Source organism: Mesocricetus auratus, unplaced genomic scaffold, assembly GCF_017639785.1.
Source record: "Mesocricetus auratus isolate SY011 unplaced genomic scaffold, BCM_Maur_2.0 Super-Scaffold_100038, whole genome shotgun sequence".
NCBI lineage: Eukaryota > Metazoa > Chordata > Mammalia > Rodentia > Cricetidae > Mesocricetus > Mesocricetus auratus.
Genome location: NW_024429216.1, coordinates 11,011,029 through 11,029,516, shown reverse-complemented (window position 1 = coordinate 11,029,516; position 18,488 = coordinate 11,011,029). Strand labels below are relative to the sequence as shown.

The window sequence follows — 18,488 nt, the reverse complement described above, 5'->3', positions numbered from 1 at the left end:
GAACGGTTCTACCTCCTGCGCTGACCAATGGGGAAGCGGGGGAGGGGTTGTCGGGGAGCGCGGAGGGGCGCGAGGCGGCGCATGGCGGACGCGGTGTTGTTCGAGTTCCTGCACACCGAGATGGTGGCGGAGCTGTGGGCCCCGGACGCAGACCCTGGCTCGGGGGTGAGCGGCACGACGTGGCCCGGGGTTGAGGCGACGCGGGGCGGCGGGGCGGGCAGTTCGGGGCCTGGCCCTGCCGCGCTGTTGGTAACTAGGGCGACTGGCGATTACTAGGGGCGGGGGAGGGCTCGCCTCACCTCTCACTTGTGAGCAACTCTACGTCCTACTCTCCCTGCCCTTCCGTCTCCTCCTTGGAAACCTACGCCGCGGCCGTACCCCCGTGTCGCCTGTCCCCGACGCCCGTGTCGCCTGTCCCCGACGCCCGTGTCCCCCGGGGTAAAGTCTGCTGATCGCATCACGCCCCAGCACAAGGCGGGTCTTTCAGTAAGGCTTTGCCCCACCCGGTGATTGGAGGGTGTTGCTGGGGTCCCTGGAGTATTGTAACCCGTGGCGGCTCCTTCCACTGACGTGTCCTTCCTACTGTCCTGGGCGGCACACTCCCATTTTCCTGGGTCTCCCACCCCATCCCGGGGCAGCCAGCCTGACCCTTCCATCCGGGCCACGAGGAGACTGCTTGCACTCAGCTCTGTGCGAGCCTGCAGCGATGCGAGCCTGCCGGGGACCCTCTTGCGGCAGCTCCTGCCACTGCCACCGAGAGTTTCCTTACTGGGGTCCCCCAGCTGACGTTATATAGAGTTGCTGGCGGTGAGGTCCGATCGTCAGGTCGCAGGGACCTCCCTGACTTTAGGCTCCTTGGCAGTTGTCGTGGCTTCCTCTGGATCGTTCCGTGTGGGAGTTCAGAACCTGCTGTGGAGACAGTTCCTGCCCCCTATATTATTTTCTCTCCTCCCCCCACCCCCGCAGTCAGCCCCATCCCCTGAGCATGTAGTATGTGAGGCAGGTTTTCACTGTGTAGCCCAGGCTGGCTCCTGATAATGGTCCTGCCTCTGCCTGGATACTGCTGGGATTAGAGGTGTGCAGACTCCAAACTGAACGTTCTCACTCCGTGCCTTCTCCGACCCCCGTGTCTGTTTTTGTCCCCGATGTGGTACAGTTGACCTTTGTATCCCACAGAGCTGCACCCAGAGCCAAGGTCGCTCACTTATCTATTCTGGTCTCCAACATGGACCCTCCTGCCTACACTTTCCCTGGGATTGGAGGCACAGACCCCCCCCCCCATAGGGTTTCTCTGTAGCTTTGGAACCTGTCCTGGCACTCACTGTGAAGACCAGGCTGGCCTCGAACTCAGTGAGATCTGCCTGCTTCTGTCTCTCAAGTGCTGGGATTAAAGGCAGAGGAACAGATTTGTTTTCTGTTACATCTGTAATGATTATTCACAAACTTTTTAATTTCCTAGACTGTATGGTATAACTGTAGAGCAGTAACATTGCATTAGCTTTATAACTGTCAGGAAAGGATTTACAGTCCATAAGAAGGCTGCTGGACTGTGGTGGCACACACCTTTAGTCCCAACACTCAGGAGGCAGAGGCAGGAGGATCTCTCTGAGTTCAAGACCAGCCTGCTCTATACAGCTAGTTCCAGGAAGGCCAGGGTTACACAGAGAAACCCTGTCTCAAGAAAAACAAAAACAGGCTGGGGGTGTGGCTCAGCAGTAGAGCCCCTGCCTAGAATCCCCCAGTGAGGGGCTGGGGTGTGGCTCAGTGGTAGAGCCCCTGCCTAGAATCCCCCAGTGAGGGGCTGGGGTGTGGCTCAGCAGTAGAGCCCCTGCCTAGAATCCCCCAGTGAGGGCCTAGGTTTTATCCTCAGCACAATAAAATAAAGCAAGGTGTGTGGCAGAGAGTGGATTCATCTCATCAGAAGGACTTTTACCGGTTACCTGTGGAGATTAAGTGTTCCGGTCCTAGAACAGCACCTGAAGCAGACAACTTGTCTTGGTTTTCAGGACTGGGGCTTTGGAAGAACGTCTTTGTTTTGGAAGCTGCACAGGCTCTGGGGACAGTCAAAAACAAAAACTCAGTCCTTTAGCCCCAGAATTTGTCTCTGGCCGACCCAGCTGTCTTTGCTTTGTACTGTATGTGGTGCGTTCCAGACTGACCACATCTCTCCCAGTCTGTCTCTGTGTGTCACACTCCTGTTCTTTCCACCCGTGACCATGTGGCCAGCAGGGACAGCCCATGCTGGCTGGCCGGGCTCTGGTCTGTTCACAGGGGCAGTAGCGTCCCTGCTTTATCTCCTCCAGGAGAATAAGATTTAAAAATGTCAAAGGGCCTTTGGAGGCTCCTGTGGTGGGGGCTTCGCCTCCTCTGCCCATCTTTCCTGCCCCTCCCCCTGCTTTCTGTTTTGTGTGTGTCCGTCCGTCCGTGTCATGCCCCCCCCCGTAGTTGGATTTTCTTTGGGCTGTCAGCTCACAAATAACCGCATGGAGATTTATTAATAATAGAAGCCTGGCCTTAGCTTAGGTTTGTTTTTAGCTAGCTCTTATCATTTAAATTAGCCCATTTCTGTTAATCTATGTTGTGTCCTGCAACATCTGTGTCTCCTTTTATTTTTTTTTTTTCGAGACAGGGTTTCTCTGTGGCTTTGGAGGCTGTCCTAGAACTCGCTCTGTAGACCAGGCTGACCTCATACTCACAGAGATCCACCTGCCTCTGACTCCCTCCCGAGTGCTGGATTAAAGGCGTGTGCCACCACCGCCCAGCATTATAATAATGGCTTTTAAGGGCTAGAACTTCATGTTCCATTTTTAAATGAGCTGCATAGGTGCAATACCTTAAACAAGAATAGAAACACATATACATGTAACAAAAATAACCTTAAAAATGTATCTATATACAAAAACATCTTGAACAAGAAGGGAAACATATATACAGTATAATGAAAACAACCTTAACTTTGTGTCAGTATTCGAAAATATCTCCAAGAGTAGAAACATATGTACACTATAACAAAAATAACCTTAAATTTGTATCAATACATAGTAAAGTCCATAGCAATGTAAAAGATTTGAGACTAGTTGCTTTTTTAGTTTGAAAGTAGCTTCAATAATCTACCTTTTTATACTATCATTTCTATATCCCCCCTTTTTCTTTTCAGAATGAGACCCCTGAATCTGATCTTCTTTGTTCAGCTTTCTCCCTGACTATGACCAATAACAACTAGCAGCCAACCCCCCTAAATGATGGCAAACATCCACAACCCACCAAATGACCAAAAACCACCCTCCCTACCTCTTGGGAATGTGGACGTTGTGTTCTCCAGACTGCTTCCTGTTGTTTGGGGTGATGGCGTCCTTGTAAGACCCTGAGAAAAGTGGGATAATGGTCAAGTCCTGGGAGAGCTAGTGGTATCATCTGTTGTCCAGCCTCGGTGTGATGGAAAATGCAGGGCTTCTCTGAAGTCTGAGGCTGGACCATCTTAGTTAGCAACTTTGAAATTGTTCTGGACATAGAGTTTTGAGGAAACTGCAGCAGAGGCATTCTGAAAGGCTGGGTCACCTGGGCCACCTGTCTTTATTGATACCTGGTCCCTTTTGTTTTCTGAAAACACAAACTTTTTTTTTTTTTTGGTTTTACAAGACAGGGTTTCTCTGTATTGTTTTCGAGGCTGTTGGTCCAGCCTGGCCTCGAACTCACAGCGATCCGCCTGCCTCTGCCTCCCGAGTGCTGGGATTAAAGGCGTGCGCCACCAACGCCCGGCGTGAAAACACAAACTTTTAAAGGTAACATAGCTATCTATCTGTATATGGATACAGATACAGATATATCTGTGTTAACACAAGTATGGAATGTGTGGGGTGTGTAAGTCAGGTAAAGATGATTTTTTTTCTAGGTTTGAGCAGGTAAAAGGTATCTGTTAACTTTACAGCTCTGTTTGGACTGTATAACTAAACTGTACGAAAGGATGGCATGTAATAATAAAACATGAGGACTCTGTAGCCAACAAGATTTATGGTGTCTCATCCAGTCTCAGAGTTGTTCCCATTGTAGAGGGATTAGCATATACGTCACCTGTCTTAAAGTCTTCCTTAGTTTCTTTTCTCGTGTCTGTAGTCAAGATTGTCAGGAGGTCTCCCTCAATCAAGTCTGATCTTTATTAATTTTGAAGAGAACCATAGCTTTTTGTTTCCTGTGGAAACAAAGGCACAACCTCTCCCCCAATACAACATGTATTTTGACTTCCATTTTGAAATGGAATATTCTCAAAATATATAGGCTGGCTTAATTTAGCAGTTTCTATAATCCAGTGTCTCTCAGCAGCTGTTGTTTTTGTACATTAGCAATGAAATTCAAACTTAACAAAGCACCATATAAGGTCCAAAGCCCCTGTGTTATAATATTTCCCATCCTTCTTTTTTATTACTTTACTCTCTCTTTAAAGATTTCGCATTTGCTTTTTTGAGACAGGGTTTCTCTGTGGCTTTGGCACCTGTCCTGGTATTCATTCTGTAGACCAGGCTAGCCTCTAACTCACAGATCCGCCTGCCTCTGCCTCCAGAGTGCTGGGATCAAAGGCATGCGCCACCACTACCCGGTAAAGATTTTACAGAGTTGTGTGTGTGTGTGTGTGTGTGTGTGTATGTGTGTGTGTGTGTGTGTGTGTGTGAGTCTGGACCTGACTTTCTGTGCATTTGTAATGTTCTCTGACTGTTTAAGACAAATCCTGAACTCTTAGTAGGTATTTAGGTGGCTAGCTCCATTCTCCTCGGTTCCCTGAGAGACTAGCCTCGTGCCATAGCCGCATTTGCTGCCCGTGCTCTGGGAAGTTTGGGGTCCACTTCCGAGTCTCCGAGAGCGAAGCGGCCCAGGCCGTGACTGTGGCTGTGCTGGCTGGTAGGACTTCTCTGTTTGTGTGGTTGACCTGTTATTACTTATGAAAGCTCGGCCTTAGCTTGTTTTTAAGTAGCTCTTATCACTTAAATTGACCCATTTCTGTTCATCTATGTTCTCTCACGTACACCCATCCTGCTTCCTCTGTCTCCTGGAATATCCTCCCCACCTCCGTTACCTCCCCCTGGTCCTCTCTCTGCCCAGAAGTCCCGCCCATACCTCCTGCCTAGCTATTGGCCGAAATATGTCTTCCTTCACACAGTGTACAAATATCCCACAACACCTCACCCCTGAGCCTGTGACCCTGCCGCTCCGGCCTATTCAGTTCAGTAGATCCTTAATTGACCCTTGTCCAGGGACAGGCAGAGGGCAGCCAGTAGTGACAACAGCTGTGTCTGTCGCCGTCACTGTAAGTAGGCAGTGCCTTAGGCTTCATTGCACGTGTGGGGAACCGAGGCCCCTGTATCTGGGTCACACATCCACGGTGTCCATCCCGGGGATCTTGAAGTTTGCAGAAGGAAAACTTGAGCTTGCTAGTGACCCCTCTGGCCCCTCTTCTCCCGACTTGGCTGGTGGGCCAGCATCTAGGAAGCCTGAGCCACAGAGGGTTGGACATTCCCTGTCTCCCTAGGGAACCCTGAGCATGGACACATGTATTCCTTCACGGGAGGGCTGGCTCTGCCTCCAGGAACCCTGAGGGGAAACAGTGGCCACCAGGGTCCCCGGGCTCACTTACTGCCTGTATTCTTGGTTCTGGAGCTGTGGAACATGGCCGCCTCCTTTAGAGTGTTCTCCTCCAGGCAGTGTCTTCATTCACTCTGCCTAGAAGATATCACCTCTTTTGATGGGCACAGGTCACACGCATGTGCAGGGTGTCACAGTAAGCCTTAAGAGGTCGGTTTCTGTTTGAACCTCCACCCCTGACCCCTTCCCTCACGTCTAAGGCTCCCAGGGGACCGCTGCTCAGGCTACCTTCCTTTCCTGCCAAAAGAAACTGAGGCATGGATATTCAGTGCCGCCCCATCTCCCTGGCCCCTCTCCATGCGGGAAGTGTGAGGGTGTATCTCAGAACACCAAACGATACGGCACAAGGATGACGGATGGGATCGCCCATGTCACCCTGCAGGCCAGCACCAGCTGTCCCCCACGGATGCCCTTTCCTCCTGGGCTGTGCCGGAGGAAGCCGGCAGAGCTCTCCACCACCCTCCTGTGGGAGAGTCTGTTGTCTCTGCCCGTTTGGGTGAGCCTGACTCCGCAGTGATGTGTTTTTATTACATTTATTTTGTAGGGAACAGGGCATGACGTGAGTGTGAAGATCACATACAACTCGTTGTTGGTTTTGAAACAGTCTCTCACTCTGTAGTCCTGGCTGTCCTGAACTAGCTCTGTAGACCAGGCTGGCCTCAAACTCAGAGACCTGATTGCCTCTACCTCCAGAGTGCTGGGATTAAAGGCGTGTCCCACAGTACCCAGCCAGAAGATAACTCTAGGTGGTCAGTTCTCTCCTTCCTTGTAAGAGCCCAAAATGTAACTCAGGTCTTCAGACTTGACCAACACCCTTACCCACTGAGCCAGTTTTGCTGACTTGCTTTGATATTTTGTTTTATTCTCTCTGTTTTGGTGTTTTGAGACAAGATTATGTTGCTCTGGTGGTCCTGGAACTCACGATGTAGACCAGGCCGGCCCTGAACTCACGGAGATCCACCCATGCTATCATGCTCAGCTCGGAGGGGTAGCTGAGGCGTCTCAGTATGTAGCCCTGGTTGGCCTCAAGTTTGATTCTTCTGCCTCAGCCTTCACCTTGATTAGAGATGTGGCTGCCCTTCACCCAGGGTCCCCTGCGCTGAGCCCCCAGCCCTCTTCTGTGACTGAGACAGGGCCTCGTGCGGCCCAGGCTGGGCTCAGCTCACTGTGGTTGAGGGCGACACGCTCCTAGCCCCCTCACCTCTGCCCCCACCATGCTTGGGGACTGTCGGGCACCTCACCACACCTGCCTTGAATTTCTCTCTCAACGTTGGGTTTGTCCAAGTTGCCCACGCTGGCCGTGAATGCACTCATAGTTGGGGCCATCGGGTGACATTCCTGCCTCAGCCGTCCAGGCAGCCGATGACAGGATGACAGGTCTGCAGTGGGCCTAGGGCGGCTGCTTAACCCTTTAGAGCCTGTTTGCTCCCATGAAGGGCAGCCTGCCTCAGCTCCCCAACATGGAAGGCAAATGGCTTTCCCATGAGCCCCTGCTCAGCCCCCGCCCCCTCCCTTCTCCTGTTGGGTCTTTGTGGCTGGTGACCTAAGTGAACTTGGCAGCTCGTCCCCAACCTCACAGAAACAACATGGGGTCAGGGGCAGATGAGAACCGGGTAGAAGGATCTGGAAGCTGAGCTTTCCTAGCCTAGGGGAGAGAAAGCTGGGGAAGAAACGTGTAAGAGCTCTCCGTGGCCTCCCTCTCTCGGCCTTCTAGGGAAAGAAGAAGAGCTGGTCAGTCCTGGAGGGCCTGGGCTTCCGCGTGGGCCAGGCTCTGGGTGAGAGGTGAGAGCCAGCCCCGCCTGCCTTGCTGCTGCCTGGGAGGGTGGGCAGTCCTGATGTTGGGGTTCCTGCCGGCAAGACCTAGGGTGGAGAAGGTCGCGTGGGCCCACGCATGTGCTGGATGGGCCTGGCTTCATCCCACACCTCATCCAGGCTGCCCCGGGAGACGCTGGCCGTCAGAGAGGAACTGGATGCCCTCAAGTTCCTGTGCAAAGACCTGTGGGCAGCCATGTTCCAAAAGCACATGGATGGCCTCCGCACCAACCACCAGGTGGGTGTGAGCCGGCCTGGCCCAGCCCCAGCCCCTGGCCTCCAGGTTGGGGGCAGTGGGAACCCTACAAGGGAACATCACAGCCAGCTCCCTGGGGACTTGAGAGGCAAGAGCCCGAGATTGCCATTATCATCTACGCCTCCGTGGAGCCCCTAAGGGAAGCCGGGGCTACAGTAGGTGGCAGGGCTATTTCTGTGTGAGTCCCACACAGGCAGCTGGTGGCCTCGACAAGACGATTCTTGTCCCTTCCTGAGGGACTGTTTCCTAAGCCACGTGGCCAGCAGGTGGCCCTCCCAGCGCTAAAGGATTGGGTTCCGGGGTCCTCCGCCCATGCCCAGTCCCATCTGTCTTTTCTGTCACCAGGGGACCTATGTGCTGCAGGACAACAACTTCCCCCTCCTCCTCACCATGGGCTCAGGGTCTCAGTATATAGAGGAAGCGCCCAAGGTACTGGGGGTAGTACAGGACATGCCTGTGTGTCCACCCGCTGCTCGGCCTCCCCTGGGGCTGGGGCCCAGCCTCCCCTCTTCCCACAGTGGTCCGTGTCCCCCATCCTAGTTCCTGGCCTTCACCTGCGGCCTTCTGTGCGGCGCCCTCCATACCCTGGGCTTCCGGAGCCTGGTCACCGCCTCTGTGACTGCCCTGCCTGCCTGTAAGTCATGGGGGAGGGGTGCTTGGCATCCCCGGTCCCTCATCAGTGTTGACAGGGGAACCAGATAACCAAAACATAACCAGCAGCGGGACATCTCAGACACCCTGGGCAGGTTCCCTGATGACTTGGAAAAGTAGAATCTCACCACCCATCCGCTGTTATCTTCACCCCATCAGGCATGAGTGGGCCTGAGCCCCACCCCCCAGTGGGCACCTGCCACCCCCTCCTTGCCACTGGAGGCCTGAGATGAATGAGCAGGGCACATCAGGAGCTCAGGCTAGCCCTCCCACCTCCTACACATTCAGCCACCTGGCCCTGGGATGCGAGCCAGTTGGGTGGGAGTGGCCCCCCTGTGACCCACTCACTGCAGGGCACCCCGGGCTGTTGGTGCAGGGGGACAGCCAGTCTGCTGACAGGCTTCCTATCCCGGCCCTGGTTAAAGGCGCCCTTCCTTCCCTTCCAGGTAAGTTCCAGGTGGTGATGCAGAAGTCCTGAGGACCCCAGGCTTGCCCGGCCCGACCTCAGCCCCAGGACACTGGCACCATGTCACTGTCTGAGTGGTCACCTCTGCGGTGACCTGTGTGCTGGAGCCAGAGGGTCCCAGGCAGCAGGACAGTCCCGTGACTTCAGAATGGGCATGGAGGGGCACTGGGGCATCACCCAGATAACAGATGCTCAATAAAGGTTCTTTATGTGGAAACAGATGTGTGCGGTGACTGTCTCTCTGCACCCACCCCCACCCTGAGCTCACAGCCCCTGCCAACATGTCTGGGGCCACCCTTGGCCCAGCAGGACACAGCCTCACCCTGCTGCACTCGGACTGGAGCCTGGGCTCTGCTGCGCACTGCTGTGTGGATAGACACCAGGCCCGGGGACTGCAAATTATATGGATGTCTGCTGAATCCACTCCTCTCTAGGAGCACTGTGCACTTCTAGTTACTGAGCTGCTCCAGCCCCCTAGCCCCAAGACAAGGTCTCTCCGGGCTGGACAGGGCAGATGGTCTGGAGGTTAAGAGCCCTCGTTGCTCTTGTCGAGGGCCTGGGTTTGATTCCCAGCACCCACGAAGTGGCTCACAACCACCCACTTCCAGAGGTCTCGGAGAAGCCTTGTTCTAATTACTGTGGGTACCGGGTACCCACACATAAATGCAAGCAAGCCGGGCGTTGGTGGTGCACGCCTTTAATCCCAGCACTCGGGAGGCAGAGGCAGGTGGATCACTGTGAGTTCGAGACCAGCCTGGTCTACAGAGTGACTTCCAGGACAGCCTCCAAAGCCACAGAGAAACCCTGTCTACAAAAAACAAAAAACATTCATATACACAAGAAGACAAGGTCTAGTTATGTAGCTCAGGTTGGCCTTGAACTCACAGGTGGTCCTTAAAGGCACCTGGGTGCCTCAGCCTTCCAACTGATGATTGATACGTCACCAGGCTCAGCTGGCTCCCTGTGGCTGCGTATCTAGTCCAGATGCCCCCAGTTTCCCCGGCCTGCTCCTCTCTCCAATTCCCTACATACCCCCCTGCCTGTTCGGCGCCACCCTCGGGATCCAGCAGCCTTGAGTATCTGCTGTGCTTTGCTACACGGCCGAGTGGGCAGGACTAACAGCCCAGAGTTCACCTCCAGATAATCCCTGCCTCCCACACCGGCCAGGGGACACTCCCAAAGAAGGGGCTTCAATGGCAGTGGGAGGGGGCGGCCTGGCCCTGACAGCAGGAGGCAGTGTGGCCGCCCAAGGCCGATGCTCGCCCGGAAAGACTCCCACAGTATGGAGTGTCATTCCCCCAGCACCTCCCTGGCAGGGCCGAGCACGGGGCAGAGCCCCGGAAGCCACCACAGCCTTTCAATCCCCCATTCTGTGTGGTCCGGGCCTCAGACTCCTCATCTGTGAAGTGGGGGCGACTTCCGTGGGTCGTGATGATCAAGGGGGCTGGCGAGGGACCCGGCTCAGAAGCCGCTCCCTGTTTGTGCCAGGGTTCTATGCGAGGCATCCGGAGCAGCGCCTGGTAAGTGGGTCACCCTTTGGACAACCTCAAGAAACAGGTGCCAATTTGACCTATTCATCGATGAGGAAGCCGGAGAGATGAAGTCACTGACCCGCGGTCACACAGCTGTGCCGCGGAGGAGCCAGCAGACGGTCCGGATTTTTTTTTTTTTTTTTTGGCCTCCTCCCTCCCAGCAGAGGTGTGCAGGAACCTGGTGTGAGGATTGTTGTGGACTCTCCACCCCCTCCTGGGTTCATTCTCTCCCAGGCACCCAGTCCTAGAGAGCAGCAGGCCAGGCGCCTGCCCAAAGGGCGGGGACACACGCCGGAGAACCGGCCGAGCGGGCGCCACTGGGCTCCAGCCAGGCCTGCGCGGGGCCACGGCAGGGAGCTGGGGCCGCGGGGGCCACCACCAGGTAGGTACTGGGAGCCCAGGCTGGGATGGGGAGGGCGTGCGGTGGTAGGCTGGACCACTGGCCCCATCCCCCAACCCTAATCACCCAGGTTCCCATCGTCCTGGGCCAGACGGAATCTTTCCCGGCTCCGCTCTAACTCCTCCGAACCTCTGAACACCCCGATGTCTGAGTCTCCTCGGGAGGCACGAGTTTCCCATTACCCCAGATGTCCCTTCTCTCCGTCTCCGTGTCAGGGCCACACACTTATTTACGTTTGCTTTAGCTCTTTCTGGCCCCTTGCCTGTGTCTCCTGAGTGCTGCGATTACAGGCATGTGCCGCCACGCCGGGCAGTTAGTTCCCCACTCTTAGATTTTAGAGATTTTCTCACTCTGCATCAGTCTCCCGTAGCCGCCCCCCCCAAGCTCTGAACTCCCCACCTGGCCCCACAGGACCCCCCAGTCATCTGACCATTGTCTCTCCCTCCTGTGACCAGGCCAATTTCTGGCTTCAGTGGCCGCTCCAGTGACCTAGTCCCCCTCCCCTGAATTTCGACTGTGCCTCTTGCCCTGTCCAAGGTCACATCTTAGAATAGACTAGGGGACCCTACCAAGCTGAACGCTGACCCTTCCCATCTAGGAACGGGCCACTGACGTCACGGCCCGCCATGCAGAAAAACTACAATGTCCACTTCACCAAGAGTGCCCGGACCCGCAATGAACAATACTTTTTGGATCCTCAGTTGGGCCACCAAAAAGGTAAGAGTTCATTTTCGAGGGGGTGGGTTGTGTCAGGAGAGGGGGGGCAGGGTGGGTGCTGAATGTTTGTGCAACCACAGACTCCAAGGAGAAAGGCCGCAAGAGCTGACTGTTGTGGCACACGTCTGTGGTCCCTTCCAGGCTGAGGCAGGAGGACTGTTGCAAGTTCGAGGCTAGCCTGGGCTACAAAGTGAGACTGGTCTCGCTGTTGCCCAGGCCAGCCTTGACCTCCTAGGCTCATGCACTCCTCCTACCCCAGGCTCTCACGAGTATACTACAGGTGCGCCCGCCATGCTTGTCACTGATCCAAAGACTGCAGCGTTCACTGGGGCGGGAGCCGGGGACTCCTGAAAATCTCCGGGCTGTGGGGACAGCCTCGAGGAGCCAGGGTAGAGGGGGAGACCCCCACTGAGTGTGTCTGAGGTAGTGGCTCAGGTTCTCACAATGACCGAGGGGAGTGGGGAGGGGGCTGTCACAGACTCCTGGGGGTCTACCTGTCTTCTCAGCCCTGGCCTGTCCCCGCTCCATGACCACTCCGGCCACTTCCGACCAGCCCGGCCGGCTCCTAGCAGATCCCCAGACATCCTCACGCTAAGATTTTGCAGTGAGGCCCCCACCTAGGAATGCAGGAAGTTAGCTTGAGGAATTGGGGTGTCAGGATGCAGGAACCTCCTGTAGCGTCCTCTCTCCATCCTCCCTGGGGAGCACAGACCATGTGTGTCCTCCCCCAGGTCCTCTGGGCCCATCTCACTCCTGGGGCCTCTGGGGCTCCCACGGATGCTCCAGTCCAGCCTGGTTCAAACCAGAGTCCCCAGGGGGACCGGGACCCAGTCCCAGTCACCCCCACTTCCTTCCTTCCAGGACGCTGTCGTCAGTGGTACCAGGACCCGGTGGCCACTCACGCCCATGGGCCCTGTCAGCTGCCGCCCCAGGCTCACTGGCAGCAGGCCTACTGCAGCCACCGGGGTGGCAGCGGCTGTCGCAGGTGTCCCCAGCCCCTCATTCTGCAGCGACAGCGGCAGCGGCAGCGGCAGCAGCAGCAGCAGCAGCAGCAGCGAAAACCCCCGCCCCTCCCTCCCAGTCCGCTGCGGCAGAGGCTCTGTCCAGGTCGAGGGGCCCAGAAGGGGTCACCGGCGACCGCCGCTGCCCGCACGGGACCAGCCAGCGCCCCGCAGCCTGTCACCTCATCACCCACAGCAGTATCAGCCGAGGCCAGCAGCGGCCCAGCCCTGTCCCCTGCCGCCGGCGCCCTTCTGGAGCCCAGCCAGCCCACCGAGGCGCGGCCCCTGCCTGCGCCCCCAGCCTGCGGCTCCTTCACCTCCTATGGCGCCGGTGCTCAGCCCAGGCCTTCCTTTTGGGGCTGTGTCCCCATGTGCCTCGCTTCTGCCTGGGCCCGCTGCTCCCTGGCTAGCTAGCTCTTTGGTCCTGTCCTCACTCCATACACACTGTGGTCCCTGTCGCGACGAGCGCTTATCCCAACCCCTTGGTCTCTGCCGCAGCTGTTGGGGTCCCTGATTTCTGGGCCAGGCCCGTGCTCGGTGCCTCTGCCCCTGTCCCTCTGCTGGTACCCTGCCTCTGCTTTCTCTGTCCTCAGCCCCACCTCCGCTGGCCCACAAGGCCAAGGAGGACACGGAGCCGGGGCGACGTGGACCTGGGGCAGCTTTTTGGCCAGCTGCGGTGTTGGGGGGGCACGGGTCAAGAGCGGAGGTTAAAGAAGAGGTAGGGAAGCCGGGCGTTGGTGGCACACACCTTTAATCCCAGCACTTGGGAGGCAGAGGCAGGCGGATCTCTGTGAGTTCGAGGCCAGCCTGGTCTACAAGAGCTGGTTCCAGGACAGCCTCCAAAGCAATATAGAGAAACCCTGTCTCGAAAAATCAAAAAAAAAAAAAAAAAAAAGAAGAGGTAGGGAGTGCGTGGGGGAGGGGTAGCATGGTCACCTGGTGTAGCGGGCCACAGGGGGATAGCTCAGTGAGGAGTTATAGGAGCACGAGGTGACAATCCCATCCAGGACAAACGAAGACAGGCGGGAAAGGGGAACGAGGCTTAAATCAGGGCCATCATCAGGGTACAGCCCAGACGGCAGGGTCACATTAGACACTGAGGCGACCTGCCCCAGGGACAGCCAAGGTGAGACAGGCATAGGCTTGGGGTGTCCCTCAGAGAAGGGGACACTGGGAGGAGGCAGCCATAGAGTCCATTAGGAGGAGGGAGGGGCTGGCTGACCAGGTTCAGGGGTGGAGGTAGCGAAGGCGGGGACAGCTGTTTCAGGATCTGGGTCTGACCCCAGAACAACAGGTAAGAGCTCAGCAGGGTTGGGCACGCACAGCCTTGCCGTGGAGCCTGGGGCCGGGAAGTCTATTTCACACCCAGAGCAAGAGAGACTTAGGAAGGTGAGGTCACCCATTGATTAGGCACGGCTGGGAACGGGGTCCGCCCAGGCCACTGTCACCTCAGCTCACCTTGTCCTAAGCTCTGATGCCAGGCACAGGAACATCCCAAGGCCCACTGCACTGACTCCCATGACTGGGCCCCACCTTTTGGACACCCTAATTCTAGGTCCAAGAAGCAATGCTCAAGGGGACAGGGTGCCCCCTGCAGAGGGGACATTGTGGGACTTGTGCACAAGGCCTTCCAGGACGGGGGACTTATGTATGTCCTAAATGGCCACTGGACTCAGGGGCGTGGACCAAGGCCTGGGCCAGCCTCTTTATGCTCCATTCTCCCTAGTGACATGTCACAACAAGGGACAAGTGGTTCGAGGGCCTCAGTTCCGAAATCCCTGTGAGGAAGCGCCCAGTGTGTGGAGCTTTTGTGGGTGTGAGGGTGGCGTGACCTCTGGGGGCTTTGTGCCGCAAGGCCGGTGGGATTTTCCTAGAACCGCTGGCGTGTATAGGACTGGGCAGGGATCTAGGACCAAGAATGATAGATTCTGCAAATCTCTGGGTCAGGGCTGGCGACAGAGCAGGCCAGCGCCTAGAAGGGACATAGATGCCCTTCCACGAGTCACCTTGGGGATTCAGGAAGGAGGGCACGCTGGTGGCAGAGCAGGGCTGGCTGGAGGCGCGGAGGGCACAAGGGAGGAGGGAGGGTGGCACCCGGCCAGCCTCACTGACTCAGTTTCCCTTTCTAGACATCCTGACGGAGGATGATGTCTACTGCAGCTGTCTGGCTAAAACTCTGTGTCACGTGCCGGTGCCTGTGACCGTGGGCTTCTATGCTCCCTTTGGCTGCCGACTTCACATGATGCTGGACAAAATCATGAGTGAGTGTCTGCATGCATCTGGGGGGGGGCGGAAACACAGGGTCTGTCCCTTCCCTGTTCTCCAAGTGACATCCTCTCCCTGTCACCTCCATCCCCACCAAATCCACCCTGAAGAACACTCTGGAAAGGTACTCAGGTCCCTGCTCAAGAACAGTCCTTGCCCCCTAGTGCCCTAAGGAGAAAGCCGGGTCACTAAGGCTGCAGGCCACACCCCTGCTTCGGATGCAAGCCTTGGTGGGGTCCCCAAGAGTCCAAGCACACGGGTGTACACCGGAGACACCGCAGAAAGTTGGCCAGCTGCTGGCGACACGCATTCAGTCTGTTTATTTCCGACCCTGCATTGCTAGCAAGGGTGCAGCGAGAGAAAAGTTCCGGGCATGGAGATGAATGCTCGTGTGTGTTCCAGCCCTGGGCGGGGCCACAGTCCCCACTCACTCATCCCTAGCCTCACATCCTGTCCCAGAATGCTCACCGCCCACTCTTCAGATACCGACAGAGCATCCTTCCTGCTTGGGGGATCCAGGGATGACGAGGGCAGCAGTCAGGGCCCTGCCCTCCCTGGGAGACACAGTAACACCAGGAGTGGGTCCCCGACCCATCTGATCACGGCAGGCTCCCTGGAGGAGGGGCAGCCATGCAGAGAAAGACACAGGCTGCGCTCCTGCCGCCTCGTCCACACATTCATTCATACACTGCTCGTTCATCTTGTTCCCGGGCGTTCCATTCATTCATTCGTTCATTCATACACCGCTCGTTCATCTTGTTCCCGGGCGTTCCATTCATTCATTCATTCATTCATTCAGCCATCCCCTCATCTTCTTGTACCTAGGTGTTTCATTCATTTGTTCATCCATTCTTACATATTCTTGTACCCGGGCGTTCCATTCATTCGTTCGCCTATCCATTCATTCCCCGCGGGTGTGGGGACCGGATGGATAGGACGTCCAGGCTGCCTCGCCCTCCTGCCTGGCCCTGGCTCGTTCTACCCCTCTCCCATCCTCTCTCCAGGGAGGGTCCCTACTCCTGTGTTCGACCTCCCCAGTCTCTCTCTCTCCGGGCCTCCCTCCCACCTGCCCCTACGTGCACCTGGACCCAGCCCCTCCCCCCACTGACACCCTCCCTCTCTCCCCTCCCCCAGCGCTGATGCAGCAGGAGGCGGCGCAGCGCGAGAGCGAGGAGCTGCAGCGCGTGCAGTGGCGGCCGCGGCGCGTGCGCGGCTGGGGCGTCCCGCAGCTGCTGTGGTTCCTGGTGTTTTTGCAGCCGGTCATCACCGAGCTGCACCTGCGGCGCCGGAACGTGCGCTTCCTGTTCATCCGCTTCAGCGCCTGGCAGTACGCGGGCACCGACAAGCTGTGGGCGGGGCTGGTGACGACGCTGTGCGAGGGCATCCGCCACCACTACGGGGCGCTGCCCTTCAGCGTGTACTCGGTGCTGGGCAACAAGCCGTGCGGCCCGCGCGACGGACTCTGCCAACGCGAGTGGCACTGCCGACGCCGCGTGTGCCTGGCGCTGCTGGCGCTGCTGGCCGCGTTGTGCCTGGGCGTAGGGCTGCTGTACCTGTCGCTGGGGGGCCACGCGCCGGGCCACGCGGGTCCCGGCGTGCTCAAGGCGCTGGGCGGCGCGGCCACCACGCTGTCGGGCTCCGGGCTGCTCATGGCCGTGTACTCCGTGGGCAAGCACCTGTTCGTGAGCCAGCGCAAGAAGATCGAGCGCCTGGTGTCGCGCGAGAAGTTCGGCAGCCAGCTGGGCTTCATGTGCGAGGTGAAGAAGGAGGTCGAGCTGCTCACCGACTTCCTGTGCTTCCTGGAGATCTACCAGCGACGCCGGCTGCGCGTGGTCCTCGAGGTCACCGGGCTGGACACGTGCTACCCGGAGCGCGTGGTGGGCGTGCTGAACGCCATCAACACGCTGCTGTCCGACAGCCACGCACCGTTCATCTTCATCCTGGTGGTGGACCCCAGCATCCTGGCCGCGTGCCTGGAGAGCGCGGGCAACATGAAGGGCACGGCGGACAACGGCTACCTGTTCCTCAACCGCACGGTCACGCTGCCCTTCTCGGTGCCGGTCATGGGCCGTCGCACCAAGTTGCAGTTCCTGCACGACGCGGTGCGCAGCCGCGACGATCTGCTGTTCCGGGAGCTGACGCTCAAGCTGCAGCCCCAAAGCCAAGGCTCGAGCGCTGGCGAGGCTACGCAGCTGCTGGCGGTGGAGACGCAGGCGGACGGCGAGCGCTCGCAGGGCCGCGTGGACGCCGAGGCGGCGCGGCGCATCCAGGAGGCGCTCTGCTGCCTGCACGACGAGAGCGACTGCTTGTACGAGTACGTGCCCGACAACGTGGTGTCCATGCGGCGCATCGTCAACACGGTGCCCATCACCGTGCGCCTGCTGCAGCAGCAGCAGCACCAGCAACCTGACCGCGTGGGACCCACCCCGCGCCACGCGGTGGCTTGGGTCGTGCTGGCCAACCAGTGGCCTTGTCGCCTCAGCTGGGTGCTGCAATGCCTGGAGGACCGGCAGCAGGCTGGGGGCGCGCCCGAGGGGCGCGCACGTCTCTGGGACGTCTTTTGTGACAACAGTCGAGAACTGCATACCATGACCAAGGCCTTGCAGAATGTGCTGGACCTGGATGGCGATCCTGAGCTTTTTGAGCGCTTTCTGGGCACTGATTTCCCCTTCACCGTGGCCGAGGCGCAGAGTTTGCTGCGCTGTACGGTCAACCTCGACCATTCTATCCGCCGCCGCATGGGCCTTATCCGGGCTGTCAGCGCGCTCAAGCCCCCCAGCCCGCCCAAGTCCCCATCCCGGGATGGTCCCCAGGCCAATCGTGCAGCCAGTAATGCCGCAGGGACGTCCCAGGTGGCCCCAGGGACGTCCCAGGTGGCCCTTGCATCAGGACACAGTAGAGAGACCCATCACCCCCGGGACCGGACCAACGGGGCCAAGCCAAGGCCAATGGCCTGAGTCCTTTAATTTAAGGGTGTAGAGGCCGCTTGGGCTTGGAATGGAGAACACCACGGATGGCAGCAACGTCCCGCCGCCCGGAGGGGGGTGTGAGGGTAGGGCTGGGCTCAAGACGGACGGGGTTTGGAATGGCGCACACTCTGGTGACTTTGGAAGCCAAAGGGCGACAGGTAGTAGCTTCCTGGAGTCGGCAGCTGGACCACACCAGTGTCTGAGCACACAGAGGGGCCCGCGAGGAACACAAGAGTCAAGAAAGCAATAAAAGAAGCCGTGGAAAGCCGGGGCTGGCATTCATGACCTGGATTTCTGGCTGGGTGAGGAGGCCACCTGCCCCCAAGTACTTCCTCCCAAGGGAGCCAGGCCTCTGAACGCATCCTAGCAACTGGCATCACGGGTGGTAGGAGGCTTGCGGGGGTGGTGGGTGAGGCTGCGGGGGCAGGGGAGATGAAGGACAGACGCCCAATTGACTCAGGCAAAGGGGAGCGCCCAGGCCTCGGGGCATCACAGCTCTTTGTTCCCCACACCCTCGCCTGCCCTCTGTGGGCAGGGCAGGAACTGGCATTTCCCAGGGCCTTGCCTGTGACCTCACCAGGTGGCTCCACCCCTCAGCGTGTGGGCTAATTAGGCCTCGGCCAGATGGGTGTGTGGCCCCGCCTTACCCGGACAGGCAGGTAACTGTCCAGGAGGAACTCTGGAGGATGTGCCTGTCTCACGAGTCACTCCAGGGCCACCGGCTGGGGCTGCTTACTGACTGAGAAGCCACGTCACCAGCAGGGAGGTTGAGGAACAGGGATTGG

The 18,488-nt window shown here is 57.9% G+C and overlaps 2 protein-coding genes across 7 annotated transcripts; both read left to right on the top strand.

Annotated features, from left to right (window-relative positions):
* Positions 1-52: 52 nt before the first annotated feature.
* On the top strand, positions 53-9,036 carry Trappc6a (trafficking protein particle complex subunit 6A). Of its 5 annotated transcripts, none has more exons than XM_040734362.1 (7): positions 54-165; positions 445-486; positions 7,349-7,416; positions 7,567-7,684; positions 8,048-8,131; positions 8,243-8,336; positions 8,800-9,036. In XM_040734362.1, the coding sequence occupies exons 1-7, from the start codon at positions 82-84 to the stop codon at positions 8,829-8,831; spliced, it is 522 nt and encodes a 173-aa protein (XP_040590296.1). In that variant the 5' UTR covers positions 54-81; the 3' UTR covers positions 8,832-9,036. The 5 variants fall into 5 exon arrangements, with proteins under 5 accessions (XP_005086366.1, XP_040590296.1, XP_040590297.1 ...); XM_040734363.1 differs by having other exon boundaries at positions 8,221-8,336; XM_005086309.4 differs by lacking the exon at positions 445-486 and having other exon boundaries at positions 53-165.
* Positions 9,037-10,111: 1,075 nt separating this feature from the next.
* Positions 10,112-17,971, top strand: Nkpd1 (NTPase KAP family P-loop domain containing 1). Of its 2 annotated transcripts, XM_005086310.4 has the most exons (5): positions 10,112-10,733; positions 11,350-11,468; positions 12,330-12,800; positions 14,599-14,730; positions 15,869-17,971. In XM_005086310.4, exons 2-5 carry the CDS (start codon positions 11,378-11,380, stop codon positions 17,689-17,691), a joined length of 2,517 nt encoding a protein of 838 aa, XP_005086367.1. In that variant the 5' UTR covers positions 10,112-10,733; positions 11,350-11,377; the 3' UTR covers positions 17,692-17,971. The 2 variants fall into 2 exon arrangements, with proteins under 2 accessions (XP_005086367.1, XP_040590527.1); XM_040734593.1 differs by lacking the exon at positions 12,330-12,800 and having other exon boundaries at positions 10,115-10,733.
* Positions 17,972-18,488: the final 517 nt, after the last annotated feature.

Coding starts and splice junctions, on each gene's coding strand:
- Nkpd1 (XM_005086310.4), top strand. CDS start 11,378: ATGCAGAAAAACTACAATGTCCACTTCACCAAGAGTGCCCGGACCCGC. Junction 11,469..12,329: donor TCAGTTGGGCCACCAAAAAG/GTAAGAGTTCAT, acceptor CCTTCCTTCCAG/GACGCTGTCGTCAGTGGTAC. Junction 12,801..14,598: donor CTTCACCTCCTATGGCGCCG/GTGCTCAGCCCA, acceptor TTCCCTTTCTAG/ACATCCTGACGGAGGATGAT.
- Trappc6a (XM_040734362.1), top strand. CDS start 82: ATGGCGGACGCGGTGTTGTTCGAGTTCCTGCACACCGAGATGGTGGCG. Junction 166..444: donor ACGCAGACCCTGGCTCGGGG/GTGAGCGGCACG, acceptor CCCGGGGTAAAG/TCTGCTGATCGCATCACGCC. Junction 7,417..7,566: donor GGCCAGGCTCTGGGTGAGAG/GTGAGAGCCAGC, acceptor CACCTCATCCAG/GCTGCCCCGGGAGACGCTGG.